Consider the following 17231-nt stretch of genomic DNA (forward strand, 5'->3'; position numbering starts at 1 on the left):
ATCCTAATTTTCGGATCTGATCGGATATGACGGGTTTTCGGGTTAACGGATAATTTTGCCCACCCCTAGAAATAGGTAATGAGATTATGAATTTGGTAATAACCAATTTCGCATTCAAATTCGGTAATATGAAATAGGGTACCGCATTACCGCATTCGAATACCAAATTAGTTTATAAAATTCGGTTCATCTATAGATAAATGCTATTTAGTATTATATTATATAGGTAAATGCTATTAATAAAAGTTAGTATATGGTATTATCATGTACTTATAATAATAATAATAATATATAATAATGTACAACATATAATTTTAGTCTATGGTTGTATAGTCTACGGTTTATTATCACTAATCATTGTATAGTCTAAGGTTTATTCTAGTTTAAATTAATCACTTTTTATGTGTTCCTTAAATCATAGACTAAGGATTCTACGTATAAGCGATGAAACAAATGCCAATTAAATTAAAGTTCATATTGATTAGAACATATGTAATGTGTTAAATTATTCATAAATTTGGGGATTGAAAGGGCTGCAAACGAGCCGAGTCGAGTCGAGCTTTGAGCTAATCGAGCCGAGCCTCGACTAAGTTTTACCAAGCTCGAGCTCGAGTTCGAGCTCGACGAGCTGGCAATTTTCGAGCTCGAGCTCGACTCGAATCAAGTCGAGCCGAGCTCGAGCTCGAAAAAAATTAAAAAAAATTATTTTATTTTTAAAAAAATAAATAAAATAATATTTTTTTCTGAATAAATAATAAAATATTAAGGATATATACGTAATTTCACTATGAAAATAAAAAATAAAAAATATATATATATAATATACGTAATTTTATTATTAAATAAAAATAAAATATATATATATATATATACTCAGGCTCGCGAGCTAACGAGCTTAATATTCTGAGCTCGAGTTCGAGCTCGACTCGAGCTTGACTCGAGCCGCTCGCGAGCGGCTCGATTCATTTGCAGCCCTAGGGGATTCACATCAGTAATAATTTTTAAAAAATCGATTTTTTTTTTATAGATTCACATCAGTTAACCGAATTCATTACCATTTTCGAATTCGAAAGGGGTTGCAAAATGAATTCGGTTATAGCCAATTCGAAATTGAAAATGGTTTAGATTTCTATAAGTCAAATAACCGAATTCAACTAACCAGATTACCGAATTTGCACCGTTTCCTCACCCCTACAATCAATTGGAATTCCATTTGATTAAATTGATCAATTTGTATAGAGGAAACCATAAATAGATGATAGGTTGAATTGAATTTATGAGGTTGACAGTTAGAAGATCTTCAAATCTTAAAAGAACTGAATTGCTAGCTTGTCGAATAAATGATAATAATTTCCCGCGATTTCAATTGATTGGAGATGTTGGGCAAGTATCATGGAATTGGAAAGCAATTTAATGAAATTACAGGACAAGTAAAAAAAAGATTACTTGCTTGCCAAATAAATGATACGTCTTTCCCTTGTTTCAAAACCCGAAGTCTATTCAAAATAAATACACAATGTTTATGAAGGAGAGTAAACACCCAACAACCACTATATGTGTAGCTTAAAACGTATGATCTCTATGGAATAGGTAAATAGCGGTCCATGTATGGGCAATTGGCAACCACGACAATGAGCTTGTGAGTGTGAGACGAGCAGGTTGATCTAGAAAGAAAGGTGGATTCCAAGAAGGTAACTCTATTCTGAATCTTAATTTTTTTGACATTTTGTTCCTTGTGGCTTGTTCATGTTTCCCTGTGTACTATTTGAATAGATAGTTCAAGAAAAAAAAATTGGCTTCGGATAGATAAATATTTTACCTTCAAAAAAAAAGAATAGACAAATATTTAACCTGCAAAAAAAAAAAAACAGAGGAAACAAATATTATGCCTGAAAGAAAAGAATAGACAAATATTTAACCTGCAAAGAATCGAAAATGAGCCAACCAGGAATCATGGCGGGCCTGGAACTGTATTAGGAGATTGGTAGTGGACTGTGTTTTTGGGCCGGCTAAACTATTTCTTATAAGCCAAGGAAAATACACTAGTTTCCCTTTAAATACACTTCAAATTTTTTGTTTACACGTTAGCAGAATGTTTTGTATTCTTTTCCATGCAAACTTCGCAAACACATTGATGGGGTTTCTAGTTGGATGCATTTTGAAAATAATGACTTTCAAAACATGTATAATAGTCTGTAATGAGGATCCCTTAACATAAGATAGGACCTGTGGTGTTGAGTACAGCGCAAACATACGATGCAATCTGCTAATGATCCGAACGGAAAGCGACCAGTGCAAGATTCATGGAAAGATTTGACCATGTGGGACGCCATTGATGAATTTGAAATATCGAAAACTGAAGAGGGTACACAAGCAATGTCTGTTAGGGGACAGCTCCATGAAGGAGTGCAAGACTTCAACTATGAGGACTTAGATGAACGAGATGTGATGTCAATGAAGTTCAATACGGAAAACGAAGCTGAAGCCTTCTACGTGATGCTTGGTCGAGCAACAGGATTCAGTGTCCGCAAGAGTTATAAGCTAAAGGACCCCGAAACTGGTCGGGTCAGATATAGGCAATGGGTGTGTAGTAGGCACGGGCTCCGGGATGAGAAACACATACAAAGAGAGGATCGGCAAAGAGAGCCAAAGGCGGTCACAAGAGTTGATTGCAAGGCATGTTTCAAAGTAAGGCTTTCAGTTGAGGAGGACAAGTATCTGGTCAGTAATATTGTAATGCGTCACAACCACAAATTAGCAAGCCCAACAAGTACAAAGTTCCTAAAATCCCACCGCCACATCTCAGAAGCCGACTATGCTCAAGCGCACGTTCTTCGTCGTGTTGGAATGAAGACAAGTCAGATTATGAAGTTGTTCGTGCTTCAATGCGGTGGGTATAACAATGTTCCTTTCACTATCAAGGACCTATATAATAAGATGAATTCAGAAAGGATGGAAGAGATCGCGGATGGCGACGCAGAAGGGGCCTTTGCATACCTATTTGGTAAGAAAGATGTAGACCCGAACTTGTATTTCAATTTCACAGTTGATAGTGCAGGGAGACTATCAAGGTTGTTCTGGAGCGATTCCAGGTCACGTGAGGACTACAGATGCTTTGGTGATGTTCTTGTATTTGACAGCACCTATAATACAAACAAATACTTGCACCCTCTTGTGGTCATGTGCGGCATCAACAATCACTTTTCCACGTCCATATTTGCATGCTCAACTGTACGCGAGGAAGACGAAGGGGCATATGAATGGGTCCTTAACACTTTCTTGGAGGCGATGGATGGGAAAAAACCCATATCGGTCGTGACTGATGGCGCTCCACAAATGAGAAAAGCCATAAAAAAATGTCTCCCCAACACGAAGCACAGATTGTGCTGCTGGCATTTGAACCAAAACCTTAACTCACATGTAAGTAATGAGGATTTCAGAGCAGGATTTAAAGATTGTATGTACAACAACTGTTCTATAGACAAATTTGAAGCAAAGTGGGCCAAACTGGTATGTTCGTTCAATATGGAGAACAATGACTGGGTTAACCAAGTGTATAGAAAGAGGAAGCGCTGGGCACTAGCATACTTAAGGGGCTATTTTTTCGGTGGCATGCGAAGTACACAGAGGTGCGAGAGGATGCACGCTATGTTAAAGATATACCTTCATAGGGAGTTAAGGCTATTTGAGACTCTTAGAGCTTTTGATTTGGCCAATGCATGGCTTCGCCATGAGGAGGCAAGAATGAATGTTGAGACAGAGCACACTAGTCTACTACCAGCAACCGAGACCCACTACTTGGAGCAGCATGCAGCAGAAGTTTTCACTCGAAGGATCTTTCTCAAGGTTAGAGCTGAGATGAGGAGCCAGGGGTTATACTTCAGATATAATGCCATGGATGATGGAGTCCAGTGCATTCATTTTATTTCCCATTCCTATTCAAATAAGGAGTGGAGGGTTTTATACAATAGAACTTCTGGCATAATGAGTTGTTCATGCCTGCAAATGGAGACCGTAGGACTTCCTTGTAGTCACATGTTTAGGATAATGGTGATAGAAGGAATGAAGAAAATTCCACCTAATTGCATTATGCAGAGATGGACGAGAGATGCAAGACGTGGGAGGAGTGGCAGTCTACGGGAAAGATCAGAGGTCACTAATGTTAATGAAATGGCAAGGTATGCTCGTTTGTCTAGTGGTTGCAATACCATGTGCTACTATGGGGCAAAGACTACTACTGGATACACTCGATTATTGAATGTAATAGACATACAAACTGCCGAAATGAAGACCCTATCCTTAGAAGAATCTACTGCTACGGGCAGCTCATCACAAGCGCATAGAAAGGGAGATGCATCTGGTAAAGTGGGTATCGGTGATCCTCATGCAAACAGGCCGAGGGGTGATCAGAGAACTAAAGGAAAAGAAAGACACATCCGCAACAAATGTGGAAATTGCGGGTTAGTTTTAATAGTTGTTATAAGTTTTCGACTTTTCATATTCTGTAGTTTCTATGCGTGTTCATATTTTTGTAGTTTCTATGGCGTGTTTTTTCAGTGGTTTCATGTATATTCTAACTTTTTGTGGCAGTGGAAGGGAAGGCCATAATAAGAGAACTTGTCCCCTGCATATAGAAAATCCCAACGACGACTTGTCTCACGCTCTGGGCATGTCTCCAGACATCTTTGAGGGTAATACAAGTGCCGCTTGGGTGAGGGGGGGAATGAACATGCATTTTAACTCGGACAATGACTGGGATCAATTGGACCATCAGGTAGGTTGTCCAATTTGTCTTTCTAGAAAATGTTTTTTTTTTGTTTTTTTGGATACTATATTGTAAGGTGGCTATAAAATGTTATTTTTAATGTTTTTAATCATCACGGTGGATTTGTTTATGCCCTTTAATGTTAGTTGCATGATGTTGGAGTAAAGCAGGGGTTGGAGCCAATTCACGGATTCCAACAATCGGTGGACACTACGAATTATACATGGCTGAACAATGGTAATCTTTCTAATTACCAACCAGTAGATGACGAGGTGGAGGAAGACATTGACTTGAATAGAGAAATCATGTATCCAGCATGGTGAAGGGATGTAATAGTGTATTTGATGTTTGTCTTTTAAACAATATGTTGGGTTACAACTTTTTACTTTATCATCAATTGCATTTTTTGCTTGCTTGTTTCAATGGATTTGCTATCATTAGATAATCCTATCACAACAAAAAATTTTTAATTCAACGCTTACTTTTAAGTGTAAATTTTGGGGGAGAAGTGGGACTGTGGATAGGCTAAACAGAGCGTGTTTTAAGGAGGGAGAAGAAAGGAGAAAGAATAGCAAAGAATTTTCTGCTGAAACAAACAAAGAAATGTCTTGCAATGCACCTTCACTTAGTTTTGGGCTTGGTTTCAGAACACCCAAATTCGCTTCTCCTTTCCTTCCTTCGCCGTTGCCGCTTTCCTCGTTCTCGACCCAATGGCAGCCTAACGCTCTCTCCATTGAGGCCAAGGCCGGAACCCGCAGAGAGGACCGCACTGCCCGCCATTCGCGCATCCGTAAGAAGGTTGAAGGGACACCGGAAAGACCAAGACTGTCTGTATTTCGATCCAATAAGCATCTGTATGTTCAGGTAATTGATGACTCGAAGATGCATACTCTTGCTTCTGCTTCAACAATGCAAAAGCCAATCTCCGATGATCTCAATTATAGCTCTGCTCCCACTATTGATGTGGCGAAGAAAGTGGGCAAAGCAATTGCAAAGTCCTGTCTTGAGAAAGGGATTACAAAAGTGGCCTTCGACTGAGGTGGCTACCCTTATCATGGACGTATTCAAGCACTTGCTGATGCTGCTCGGGAACATGGTCTCCAATTTTAGGCCTTGGATGTAGTATCAACTCTATCAACTTTTCTATTATGCCGTTGTCTTTTCACTACCCTTTCTGTAATGGTATCTCTTTGAGGTGCCTTGACTTGGATTCACTGTTTGTGCAAATGTAAGTTGCAGGGGCTTTGTTCTTCATGAACCTTTTTCCTCAAGTTAAAAGAAGTTGGAGAAAAAAAAAGTGTAAATTTTGATTTTTACTGTGACTTGATTATCCTTATCATTACATCATTTTAATATTTAAAAATTTGCAAATTTTGACACTAATTTACTGGTCAATTTTGTGATTTATAGTTTGTCATGTCCAGTATAACTAGTTGCAGAGTTAGAATTTAAATTCATAACCATCTAGTTATTTTAATAGTTCAAACGTTCAATCTTTGAAACTTTTGTATTATGTGATTTATGTTTATGGTTGTTTTATCTACAATCTCAATTCTAGTTTCTTGGTGTATTATGTTAATTATATTTATGATTGCTCATCTACAAATTTGATATCGATTTGAAAGTCACCATGTTACGTATAAGTTTACTTATCTAATTTCTAAATTAAAATTAAAATCTACCAGGTCAATTATGTCACGATTCTGGTTTTTTGTACCACTATGTTAATTATGTTTCTAATTATTCATCTACAATTTTGATTCCAATTAAAAAATCACTATCTATGAACACTTAGTTAGAGGGATTGCTGTTAGTATAGACTTTTTAAAATCATTTTCTAAACTTTCGATTTTATCCTTAGGGAAAAACTTTTAATTTTTCCTCTAATTGCTTAATCACATTTTGCCAATATAACTACCCTAAGTATTGTAATTACCAAATTACTATAACCTTATGAACCAAAATTCTTCAATAAATTATTGTGAAAAATAAATTTTTTATACAAATTAATTCTTTTTATTTATTTATGTATATAATTACTCATCTACGCGAACTAACAATTAAAGTTAATCCTTAAGATTGAAGTACACATAAATACATTTATGGGCTTTTAACTTACCAAGGGTAAATGCAATAAAGAAAAATCCCTTTTGAACTAATGAACAGAATTAAAAAAATTGAATGGCAAAAATTGGATAAATTACTTTTAAAAAAAGGGAAAAAAAGAAGAAGGGACAGCAAATGTGAAGATTGTGCAAATGTAGATACATTTTAGTATAATAGAATACTTAGTGAATGTAGGTGCATTGTTATCTATACTATATATAAAGTTTGAGGAAGGGATTTGGAGTTAACATTTTATGAACATTTTTTATCCTTATAAAAATTAATTTTACTTTAACTATCTATAACTACTCATTGCTACTTTTACTTCTAACTATTATTATAACTAACAATTAAAGTTTGTTTCAATAATAAAAATTTTATTTAAAATATATTATCATAAATATTATATATTTTTTGATTGCACGCACATTATCAAAAACGAAGCTGAATATGATTAAAAGTCCTAGGATTAATAGTCCTATGATTAATAGTCCTTAAATCAATAGGACTAAATGCGCTTAATCAATAGTCCCAAGGATTATTGCATCTGACCAATTTTTCCAAATCTGACAAGGATTAATCAATTGTTTCCTGCTAATTAGGCATGGGGAGCTACTCTCCAATTAATGATAATTCTTTAATGCATACAAATGCCCGCAACTTGTTTCCTGCCAATCAGGCATGGGGAGCTACTCCAGAATTAATGATAATTTTTGGGTGCATACAAAAGTTCATAAGTTGTTGAGGGGCATACATGTTATTTATCCTAAAAGTACAATGGACATGGTGAAACTTCTTCTACCAGGTTCCGGTCACTACTTTTAATAACCTTTCTTCACCCAGGCCCACAGTGCTGAGTTGTCCTAATTTCCTTGGCTCTTCCCACCATGCATAGGCAGGTCAGCTTTCCACCATAGACGGAACCATTCTTTAACTAGGTGAGAGAACATTGAAAAGCCAAAGACGTTATCACCAAAGAATGCACGTCTTTGACTGCCAAGTAAAAGCCTCGTGCTATTCACTAATTTCAAACTCAAGAGTCATGCTGGATATACTTATCTGCATTCCTCTCAGTGTGGAAATGGAGATAATGGATGACATCATTATCCATAAGCTATAGTTCATGCGGATACAAAATCAACAGCAACCCTAAATTAATAGGGTCATGCCCAAAACCACAATCAGTTTATCACAACTTATTTTATGTCCATGAGAACAGAAGGCAACAGATCATCTAAAACTGGAAGATAATCCCTAGGTGAACTTGTGCCACCATGGACCTGTAAGCCAATATGTAGGTCCCACACTCTCATCTCACAGTCCATGGTGGCACATGTCCATCTAAGAATTTAGCAAAAGACTGGACAGCAGGGAAAAGTATATCTCCAAGCAGCTACAAAATCATGTTATCAATGGCATAGCTTATATCCTTGTACCATCTTCTAACTGAGATGAAATGCAGAGTTACCATGACAAATTCAACAGAGATTATCTCCTCAATCTCATAATTCCTGGCGAATTAAAATGGACAAATAAGAAGAGAGTTTTTTTTTGGGTTGGGAGGGGGGCTGGGGGGGGGGGGGGGGGCTGTGTGTGTGTGTGGGAGAGGGTGAGGAAACTACGGGCACTATAAGTAGATGCCTCATCTAATAAAGAAAAAAAATGAAGAAATCCATAAGCCATCCATGATTCCATTCAGCAAAAGCTTAAGGGTGCCAGGAAGCTCCTCCTTCAATTTAGCAAAGGAATCAAGAAAGAACAAAAAATTACAAAGAAGATAAGCTAAGAGTCACCAAATATATTGACAATGCCAATTAAGAATATTTGCTCAAGACATACAGAGTCTTTATCAAAAGTTGACTCATTGGTCAGAATCAAACCAAAATGGTTATGAATTATGATCAACTCAAAGCACAGTGAGCAACCAAATCAACTGAGATACCAGCTCTAAATCCAGATTTTCCACCATCATCTTGTTCATGTTTCTTGTTTTTTATTTAAACACACCTGGAAAGGGGCATTCATATATTTATATACTTTTCAGCACTTTTACCTTTGCCAGTTACCATTTCTAAGATCCTATAACAACTTGTCCAAAAAAAATCCTTGCTATGCCTGTAATATAGTAATTGAGGATGGGGGAATTTTTTCTCCCTGCGGGCCCCCGGGGGGGGGGGGGGGGCGTGGGGTGGGGAACATTTGGAAAACAGAGTTCGCAGGTTACTTATAATTACTGGAAACCTCTATGCTTTACTCTAATGACCACAACTGTGCCGAATCAATAAGCATCTCAAATAAAGTAAAGAAGATATATGAGTTCCACTTCATCTATTAGCCTCTACAACAGGACAAGGGGACTCTAAAACTCAATTCTTTGTGCCAAATGTAGCATAATAAACCCCCTCTCGCTTTACCGATGCCAAAAGGAAGTCTTACCCTTTTCTTTAACCAAATTATAAACATCATCTAAATGTGTAAATTTCAGAAGATAGACCACGCAACAAGGACATCCAAAAGTATTTGACAGATTAGTCCCAGAATTACAAGAAAGCAGACATTCATCTATAAATACAAAAGAGAAAGGACTAAGACACAAGTAACTCAACAAGTTCACAATGTATATTCTAAAGCTAAACACGGCTGGGAAAATGCTTGTTGGAAACTCACTAGTAGTGAATGAAGCACGGTAATATCCAGCCATTGCAAACATAAAATTTTTAATAAACTGTTTAAGGCATAATATGAAATCAGTACGAGAAAAGGTTGCACATTGCCAGTGTTGAAAATTTCGACCAGCACATATAGTGCAGTCTCAGGTAGCGGTGAGGTATACATCCATCCTAAGTAGAAATAAAACAGACAATGTAAAGTCGAAATATTTATGTCGTCACTTAAATTTCCTTATCACTTGCTCTGTCTTACAATCTAAACTGGTACAAATCTCTTACCCAAAGCCAATGGCTAAGGCGCCTCTACGTCAATCAGCCTCAAATCAATCACCACAATCACTTCCAGCTTGTTGGCCAGTAAGCGTGAATACCATATCCAGTCTTCCAATTATCCAAGAAGACCACCTTCTGAACAGCCCAGAAGGAAACAAACATCACAAAAATCATCACCAACCTCTGAGCATTCCTATTCCTCACATAGACAAGCACATGAGTAACAAAAGCCAGCAACAATCCCACCACAGTGTACAAGAACCCAACCGCGAACCCTTCAGCTCCCAACTGCATCCCGGACCCCTGATAAAAGAAAACCAACTTCCCAGGATCATTCCTATCAACCAAAAACATGGGCATTTTCCTAATTATGTTATGCATTGACCCGGAGACACTGAAAAAGTAGACGAAAATCGCTCCGGTCATCCAAACGCTCTTATTGTGCAAAAGGGTGTTCCCAGAAATCACTTTTTTCACCAAGAATGGAGCCCAAATCAGAATAACAACAAAGAGAAACATCAATTGCTTCTTAGAAATCAAAGGAGGGCGATCAATCGGCCCAATGCTCAGCCTCGTTTTGGCCTCGACAAATTCAGCCATGGATTCGGCGAGCCTCGAGAAATCTGACGCATCCATCTGGAAGGAGTCTTTCTTGACATCGGTGGCTTCAGCGGGGATAAGTTTGATGTGAGGCAGAGAATTTACTCCGAAAAGGGCGAAAGAGGACTGGGATTCTTGAAATTCAATGTCGAAGAAGAACAGTTTTGAGTGAGAAGCTGGAGGGTTGTTGGCTAAAAAGGATTTAGAGACGAGAGAGAACTCGGATTTGAGAGAAGGGAGGGAGAGTTCGGGTTTGGAGTGGAGTTGTTGGGCGTCAAAGAAGATGAGGAAAGTAAAGGGACGAGGAGCTGGAATGGATAGGATCCGTTTGAGGAGGGAATCAGTGAGATGGATAACGCCGCCATTGGGGGACTGGGATTGGAGGGATTCGAGCTGGACGAGCAAATCCGAAGTGAGGTCTTGAGAATTGGTTGAGATCGGGAGGAGGGTGATGAGGAAGAGGACGACGAAGATTGGGGTTTTTGTGTAGGCCATTTTGCTGCCTGCTATCGTGGAGGAGGAATCAGGAAGAGGGTTTCAACTTCAACGAGCCTCCGGAGCCCAAGAGAACAAGGGAGCCTTTGCGCACTGAGTCAATTGACTGACTGGCTGGATTTTTGGAGGAAGCTGATTGGTGGAGAAAGAGACGATGAGGTGTATTGAATTTTATTTTTCTTTGTTTCCCATTATTTTAAGACCAAAATGATAGATTTTTCTTGTAGTATTTTTTTTTTTATTTTAAGACCTAAATGGAAAATCGTACTTTACTTTCTCCACCTTAATGAGTCAGGTAATTTGATTTCAGACCTGATTATATGTTTCTAAAAATGCAAAACTTTGAAGCACTCATTTAGTTAAATTGATTCTCCGAAAAAACTAGTCTAACTCTTTTGTTTCTTTTTGGTAACGTATGTATCCACTCGAAAAAAGAGTCAGAAAAGATAATACTAGTACAATTCCACTGATTTGAGGAGAAACTATATAACAACAAAGTGATACTGTGATGGGGAACACATGTTTTCCTTTCGAAACTTCCCTGCATGAGCCAGCAGGAGCAACTCCGGCAACACGAGTTTGTAGACGATTTTAGTTACCTAAAGGCTGCTCAATTCTGTTGAGTGTGAAAGCCTGGATCTCTCAGATGGAGGGATGCCTAAACATTAAAACGGGAAGAACTACCAAAATGCTAGCATGGTAATCCTATTAATCTCCAGCCAGCAGCTTACAATTCCAAGTGCTAATTAAGACAGGGAATATAGCTATATCCACAAAGGTGGCTCAGTAACAGCAAGCATTCATCCAAAGCCAGAGATCAGGCGTTTATATGTTCTTCCATTAGGCTTAAGACCCAATCTCAACATTTCATCATGCAATTTCATGGCTTTCCTGAATTCTTTCAGATAACAAAGCTCTCTGATCATGATTGCAAAACTTTCAGTGCTGAATATTTTATGCATTGTCATGTAATCAAATACCTCAAGGGCTTCTTCCACCCTACTTTCTTTGAAGAGCTTATTCAGAAGTGTGTTATATGATGGGATATCAAAATTGCCTCCCAACATCTTCATTTTATTGTGCAACATAATGGCTGAATCAATCTGCCTGCGAGAGCAATAATACTTGACTAAAGAGCAACAACAGTCAGCATCTGGCAGCAGCCCCTTGTCTAGAATCAAAATTAAGAGCTCCTCAGCTTCTTTCCACCTACAGTGTTCGCACTGAGCCTTAATATGTTCGGATAGCTGTGCTACACAAGGATCAAATCCTTTACCTATCACATCTTTTAGCAAGTCATGAATTTCTTTTGATGGTGTCTGTGTGCAAAGACCATTAACAAATGCATAGTAACAACTATCTTTCACCACCATTTTTCTCTCTCGCACAATACCATACATTCTACTAGCATCCTTCATTCTGCCATCATTGGACAATGCTCTTAGCATACATCCATAAGTAGCATCGAGCAATTCAACCTTCTCAGCACAGGCTCTATCAAAAAGCAAACCTGCTGCATATGTCTTCCCCAAATCAGCAACCTTTTGGATAATTGAATCGTACTCCAATATAAGACCTTTTGGTAGATACCCCTTGTCTTTCATAACTGCCATTACCACGTTAATCACTTTCTCATCTTGATATTTACAAGCAGCATCAAGAATCGAGCTATAAATACTAAAGCTTGGATCGAGCTTTTTATCATGCATTTGAGCTACATAATCAAATGTAGCATCAAACTTCCCTCTCTCACTGTAATTCTGAATTATCAAGCTGTAAACCGAAGGATTACATATTCCCATATCCAAAATCCTGCAAATTCTCTCAAATTTGCCGTCTTTACAAAGAATCCTGGCAACAACAGACCAGGTAAACTGATTTTCTGAGACCCCATTTCGAATCATTGAACCATAAAAACACCAAGCCAGTCTGACCTCATTCTTATCTTGCAGCAAACTTAGCAATGCATTACAACTATAAACTGAAACCGTACCGGTCCCCAATTTTTTAGCTTTCCAATAAACTTCTAAAGCTTCCAAAAATAATCCCCTACGGCAATAACCCTCGAGAACAGAGCATAAAACAGGGGAACACGTCTCAAAGTTAGCAACTTTATGAAAACAACTCACGATTCGGCCTAATGGGTAGTCTAGGATTATAGAATCCAAGATGGGTTTTGCAAGCTCGGCTTGTCCATACCCGACTAGCAAATGGGTCAGCTTGCACTGGCTTTTGAGGTCAGGTTGGAAATCAAGATTCTTCTTGGCCCAGTTGAAGAAGGTGAGGGACATCTGAGGGGAACTTTTAGTGTTTTCGAGGACTCGTAGGAAGAGAGAAGGGTGTAATTTGGTGAGTTTGAGGGTGGACTTAAGAAGTGGTGCCCAGTATTTTGTCTGTCTTTGCAAGAGGATAGACGAGACCTGGGTGGTCAGTTGGCTTTCTTGGACTCGTGTTCTCCAATTTGAGCTTTCTGATGCTGAACTTGAGAGGTTTCTGATCAAGATTTTATATTCTTTGGGGAGAGGCATTTGGATTTTGGTTCAGCGAGCTGAGGTTTCAAGGGAATTATATATACGTCGAGGAAACGAAGTTAAACGAGCGCCTTTGAGAATCGACAGCGAGGTTTGGTATACCCAAATGTGGGACTTAAAATATTTGATCACGGCTCAGTTTTGTCTTAGATTGATTGCCAATAAAAAACTGTTCACATAGTATTGTAAGCAGCAGGCAACCTTAGTACACACCCTAAATTTAGGATGAAATAAGTGAATTTAGCATCTGCAATTCCTTCGGAGTTGAACAGAACACTCGAGCAAATGAGATTTATTTGGACTTTTTCCATTGTACATTCTTGTTCTGATCTGGAACATTAGATTACTGAGTTGTTGAAGCGTAAACTTGCTAATAAATGCACACAAATCTTTGCCACATATGTTTTATTCAATCCTCAACATCCTCTCCATTGTACATACAGCATTATTCTCCGGTTCACATCATACTAGATGCTATGCCCAATAATGAGAATAGATGTGGCAAAGGCAATTTCATGGTACTAGCAGCTAAAGCAGTACACATTCCACTGTCGCGTCTAACATTAATCATCCTATTTCCCCTAACAAAAAGGATCATGGATTTGGTTGTCCTTTTCGGTGATTGATTTCCCTGCGCAATTACCTAAATGTTGTTCATGGGAATTAAGCATCAACAACCTCTTCAGTCTCTGCAGCTGCAAGGATTAGGTCTGGTTGAGCAGTATTGACTTCGCTTAGAGTTCCATCTAGAGCATTTGGCTGTCCCAATGCCCTCAATGCCAAATGTGCCGCCTTTTGCCCAGATATCATCATTGCCCCAAATGTTGGACCCTGCAACATTACAAGCCATTCTCACCAATTTTAGCACCATTTTCAACTTGTCATCAACAAATACGCAGCTACATTAGATATGAAAGAACCCAATTGTCCAAGATAACAAAAGGCAAATGATCTTAACCTATTGGAACAGTGGTAATTTTACTTCAACGATACCTATTCAGATTGTTTAACAGTATCCATTTCTCCACCTAACCTGGAACTATGTTGAGGGAGAACTGAGGTGGACAAAGCTACAACTTATCAGATGATATGGCAAAATTTGATTAGATGTGGTCTTTTGTAACCTAGCTGACAAGTTGAATTTGGAGCATAAAATTGCTAGGCCATTCATCCAATAAATATAATTATATGTCAAATTAAGAACAGATATAAAAGGTAGTCATAATTTAGGTAAAAGGCATTACCATTCTTGGGGCTCCGTCAATCTCTGCAACTTCCATGCCAGTGACAATCATCCCCGGAACGATCTCCCTAGTAAGCCTGACAATGGCATCCTCTGCAGTATTCATGTCAAGAGCCTTCATCCCCGGAACACTGTCAATCATTCCAATGCTCTTGAGCCTCTTAACCCCAGTGGCTCCAAAAGGTCCGTCATGACCACAAGAGCTGACCACCACTTTAGCCTCCATGACATTAGGATCCATGCAAGATTGTGTGTCATGGTTCATCGAAACCAAAGCCCAGTTGGTCACAACTCCAGCCACTCTTCCACCCTTCACAATCAAATCCTCAGCAGCAACAGCATTGAACAACTTCACATTAGGCCGAGCCAAGAGCTTGCTCATGATAGTGGAGGTGAACAAAGCCGCGTGCTTGATAACCACATAGTTATCTTGCTCATCATATTCGACCTCAAGCTCATCCAAGAACTTGTGAGCCGGTTTCCTCACAACCATGGCGGAAAACAACTGCCCACCAAGCCATGCACCGCCGCCAGGGCTAACAGATTGTTCAATAATCGCGACACGGATGTTGGGGTTCTTGCTGATCTCATAGGCGCAAGAGAGCCCCGCAGAGCCAGCGCCAACCACCACAACATCAGTATCCGCATAGGTGATCATGTCCGTCATGTATCTCCTAGTCATTTCTCGCGAAACAATGGATTCTTGAATTGGTTGAAACTTGAAGGCATCAAAGTTGTACTGTGGAGTGGATGCAGACATTGTAACCGAGAAGTTTTGCGGGCTAGACTTGACTGGCTGAACACGAGAAAGGATAGGGGAGCCATGGAAAGAGGACTTGGTCTCTAAGAATGATGGCTTAGGAGAAGAGGTAAGAGTTGTAGCCATGGTTGCCATTGAAATTAAATTAGTGGACGGAATTCTTTGCAAGAGGGTCTTGGGCGAAGGGTCAAGAACTTGGGGTGAAGAGCAGAGAGGATAGTGTAACAAGATTTATAGGGAGGAAAAAAGGTTGTCCAAAATATCTAAGAGAAAGATCTCGAGATGTGGGGGCAAAGCAGTGAACGTGTAGGGTTGAAGAAGAGAAGATAGAAATTGAACGATTCAGAACGGTTTGGTGCGATCGAGATCGTGGGGAATATCACATTATCACCAACAGATATTTACTGCGACAAGTCACCTGTCACTGTTGATTCCCTTTTCCAGCAGGCCTCTTGCTCCAATGTGAGAAAGGAAATGTGGTACTTGAAGAAAAAATGTGGGCCATTATTTAGTCCAACAAATTTATTATATTCACTTGCAGCTGCAGGGCCATTATTTAGCATGATCAAGAAGCAATAAATATTTTCGTGATGATTTTTCAAGCGTTCTAATTTAATTGAACGTGTGTTCTTTCTGTTTATGAAAAAAGAAGCAATATTTAGAAATTTACAGCAATGGGATAACTTCTACATTAAAAAAAACATTGCCCTCTTACCTTAATTAAGAAGCTCAAAATCAATATGAGTTTTGACAAGCATCAAAGAGCATTTTGTAGTCCACTTGAAGCTTCCTGAGCCAAAGTTATGGCTGCTGAATCTTTACTTCTCTCTCAAAACTTATTTATTGATGTTTTAGGTTACAAATTCCATACATCAATATTAATTTTTGCAACCATTGAAACGGGCATATTTATATCTCTTTGACCCTAGTACAATGAATTTAGGCAAAAATATATTGCAACTGGAATTGTCTAACAATCAGGCTTAATTTTTGATTGTCCAACTCCTATTTCTGAGACCCATGTATTGAGAGTTTGCTATATAGATGTCCTACGGTCGTTTAAGACTTTGTTTCTACTCTTTCTCATATTCAAGCCCAAAGGCCTTCGACATTTGTTTCTACTCTTTCTAACTACCACACTTTTTACTCCTATGTAAGGCTGCAAACGAATCGAGCCGCTCACGAGCGGCTCGAGTCAAGTTCGAGTCGAGCTCGAGCCGACTCGAGTCAAACTCAAGCTCGAACTCGAGTTAAGAATATTAAGCTCGTTAGGCTCGCGAGCTTGAGTATATATATATATTTTTATTTAATAATAAAATTACGTATATTATATATATATATTTTTTATTTTTTATTTTTATAGTAAAATTATGTATATATCCTTAATATTTTATTATTTATTCAAAAAAATATTATTTTATATATTTTTTTAAAAATAAAATTTTTATTTTTTATTTTTTTTCGAGCTCGAATTTGGTAAAATTTAGTCGAGGTTCGACTCGACTCGGGAAGGGAAATGTAACCATAAGCTAAGGGAAGGGAAATGTATTCCATTGTGTTATGTTTCCAATGCAGAATGAAGTAAACAATAGTGGACTGTTCTGTCGGATGGTACTTTATCAGGGTCCACACCATACTCAGCAAAGTTTCAGGCCATACTAAATTACGTGAATAATACTAAATATTTCTTTTTTTTAATCAACTAAATATTACATTTTAATGTGATATAGAGGTAAGATAATTTTTTAGCATCCAGCATATATAGAGAACCAAAAGTGCGACTCACAAG

At 38.4% G+C, this 17231-nt stretch overlaps 5 protein-coding genes across 5 annotated transcripts; 2 read left to right on the forward strand and 3 right to left on the reverse strand.

Annotated features, from left to right (window-relative positions):
- The first annotated feature begins 2256 nt into the window (after positions 1-2256).
- LOC140035490 (protein FAR1-RELATED SEQUENCE 5-like) lies at positions 2257-5088 on the forward strand. The gene is made up of 3 exons (XM_072076733.1): positions 2257-4460; positions 4591-4774; positions 4912-5088. The coding sequence occupies exons 1-3, from the start codon at positions 2257-2259 to the stop codon at positions 5086-5088; spliced, it is 2565 nt and encodes an 854-aa protein (XP_071932834.1).
- Positions 5089-5368: 280 nt separating this feature from the next.
- On the forward strand, positions 5369-5803 carry LOC140035491 (large ribosomal subunit protein uL18c-like). The gene has a single exon (XM_072076734.1). The coding sequence runs from the start codon at positions 5369-5371 to the stop codon at positions 5801-5803; it is 435 nt and encodes a 144-aa protein (XP_071932835.1).
- Positions 5804-9613: 3810 nt separating this feature from the next.
- LOC113725842 (probable dolichyl-diphosphooligosaccharide--protein glycosyltransferase subunit 3B) lies at positions 9614-11021 on the reverse strand. The gene has a single exon (XM_027249238.2). It carries the CDS (start codon positions 10906-10908, stop codon positions 9877-9879), a length of 1032 nt encoding a protein of 343 aa, XP_027105039.2. The 5' UTR covers positions 10909-11021; the 3' UTR covers positions 9614-9876.
- Positions 11022-11708: 687 nt separating this feature from the next.
- Positions 11709-13199, reverse strand: LOC113723863 (pentatricopeptide repeat-containing protein At4g21170-like). Its single transcript, XM_027246829.1, has one exon. The coding sequence runs from the start codon at positions 13197-13199 to the stop codon at positions 11709-11711; it is 1491 nt and encodes a 496-aa protein (XP_027102630.1).
- A 618-nt stretch (positions 13200-13817) lies between these two features.
- Positions 13818-15654, reverse strand: LOC113725843 (thiamine thiazole synthase 2, chloroplastic). The gene is made up of 2 exons (XM_027249239.2): positions 14684-15654; positions 13818-14270 (listed from the first exon to the last, which is right to left on the reverse strand). The coding sequence occupies exons 1-2, from the start codon at positions 15575-15577 to the stop codon at positions 14103-14105; spliced, it is 1062 nt and encodes a 353-aa protein (XP_027105040.1). The 5' UTR covers positions 15578-15654; the 3' UTR covers positions 13818-14102.
- Between the last annotated feature and the right edge of the window lie 1577 nt (positions 15655-17231).

The sequence above is a fragment of the Coffea arabica genome, chromosome 2c, assembly GCF_036785885.1.
Source record: "Coffea arabica cultivar ET-39 chromosome 2c, Coffea Arabica ET-39 HiFi, whole genome shotgun sequence".
Taxonomy (NCBI): Eukaryota; Viridiplantae; Streptophyta; class Magnoliopsida; order Gentianales; family Rubiaceae; genus Coffea; species Coffea arabica.

Bases quoted from the DNA above. Each gene is read 5' to 3' on its own strand.
- LOC140035490 (XM_072076733.1), top strand. From the start codon at position 2,257: ATGCAATCTGCTAATGATCCGAACGGAAAGCGACCAGTGCAAGATTCA. The intron at 4,461-4,590 runs GTTAGTTTTAAT...TTTTTGTGGCAG, and splicing joins AACAAATGTGGAAATTGCGG to TGGAAGGGAAGGCCATAATA. The intron at 4,775-4,911 runs GTAGGTTGTCCA...CTTTAATGTTAG, and splicing joins GGGATCAATTGGACCATCAG to TTGCATGATGTTGGAGTAAA.
- LOC113723863 (XM_027246829.1), bottom strand. From the start codon at position 13,199: ATGTCCCTCACCTTCTTCAACTGGGCCAAGAAGAATCTTGATTTCCAA.
- LOC113725843 (XM_027249239.2), bottom strand. From the start codon at position 15,577: ATGGCAACCATGGCTACAACTCTTACCTCTTCTCCTAAGCCATCATTC. The intron at 14,271-14,683 runs GTAATGCCTTTT...GTAATGTTGCAG, and splicing joins TTGACGGAGCCCCAAGAATG to GGTCCAACATTTGGGGCAAT.
- LOC113725842 (XM_027249238.2), bottom strand. From the start codon at position 10,908: ATGGCCTACACAAAAACCCCAATCTTCGTCGTCCTCTTCCTCATCACC.
- LOC140035491 (XM_072076734.1), top strand. From the start codon at position 5,369: ATGTCTTGCAATGCACCTTCACTTAGTTTTGGGCTTGGTTTCAGAACA.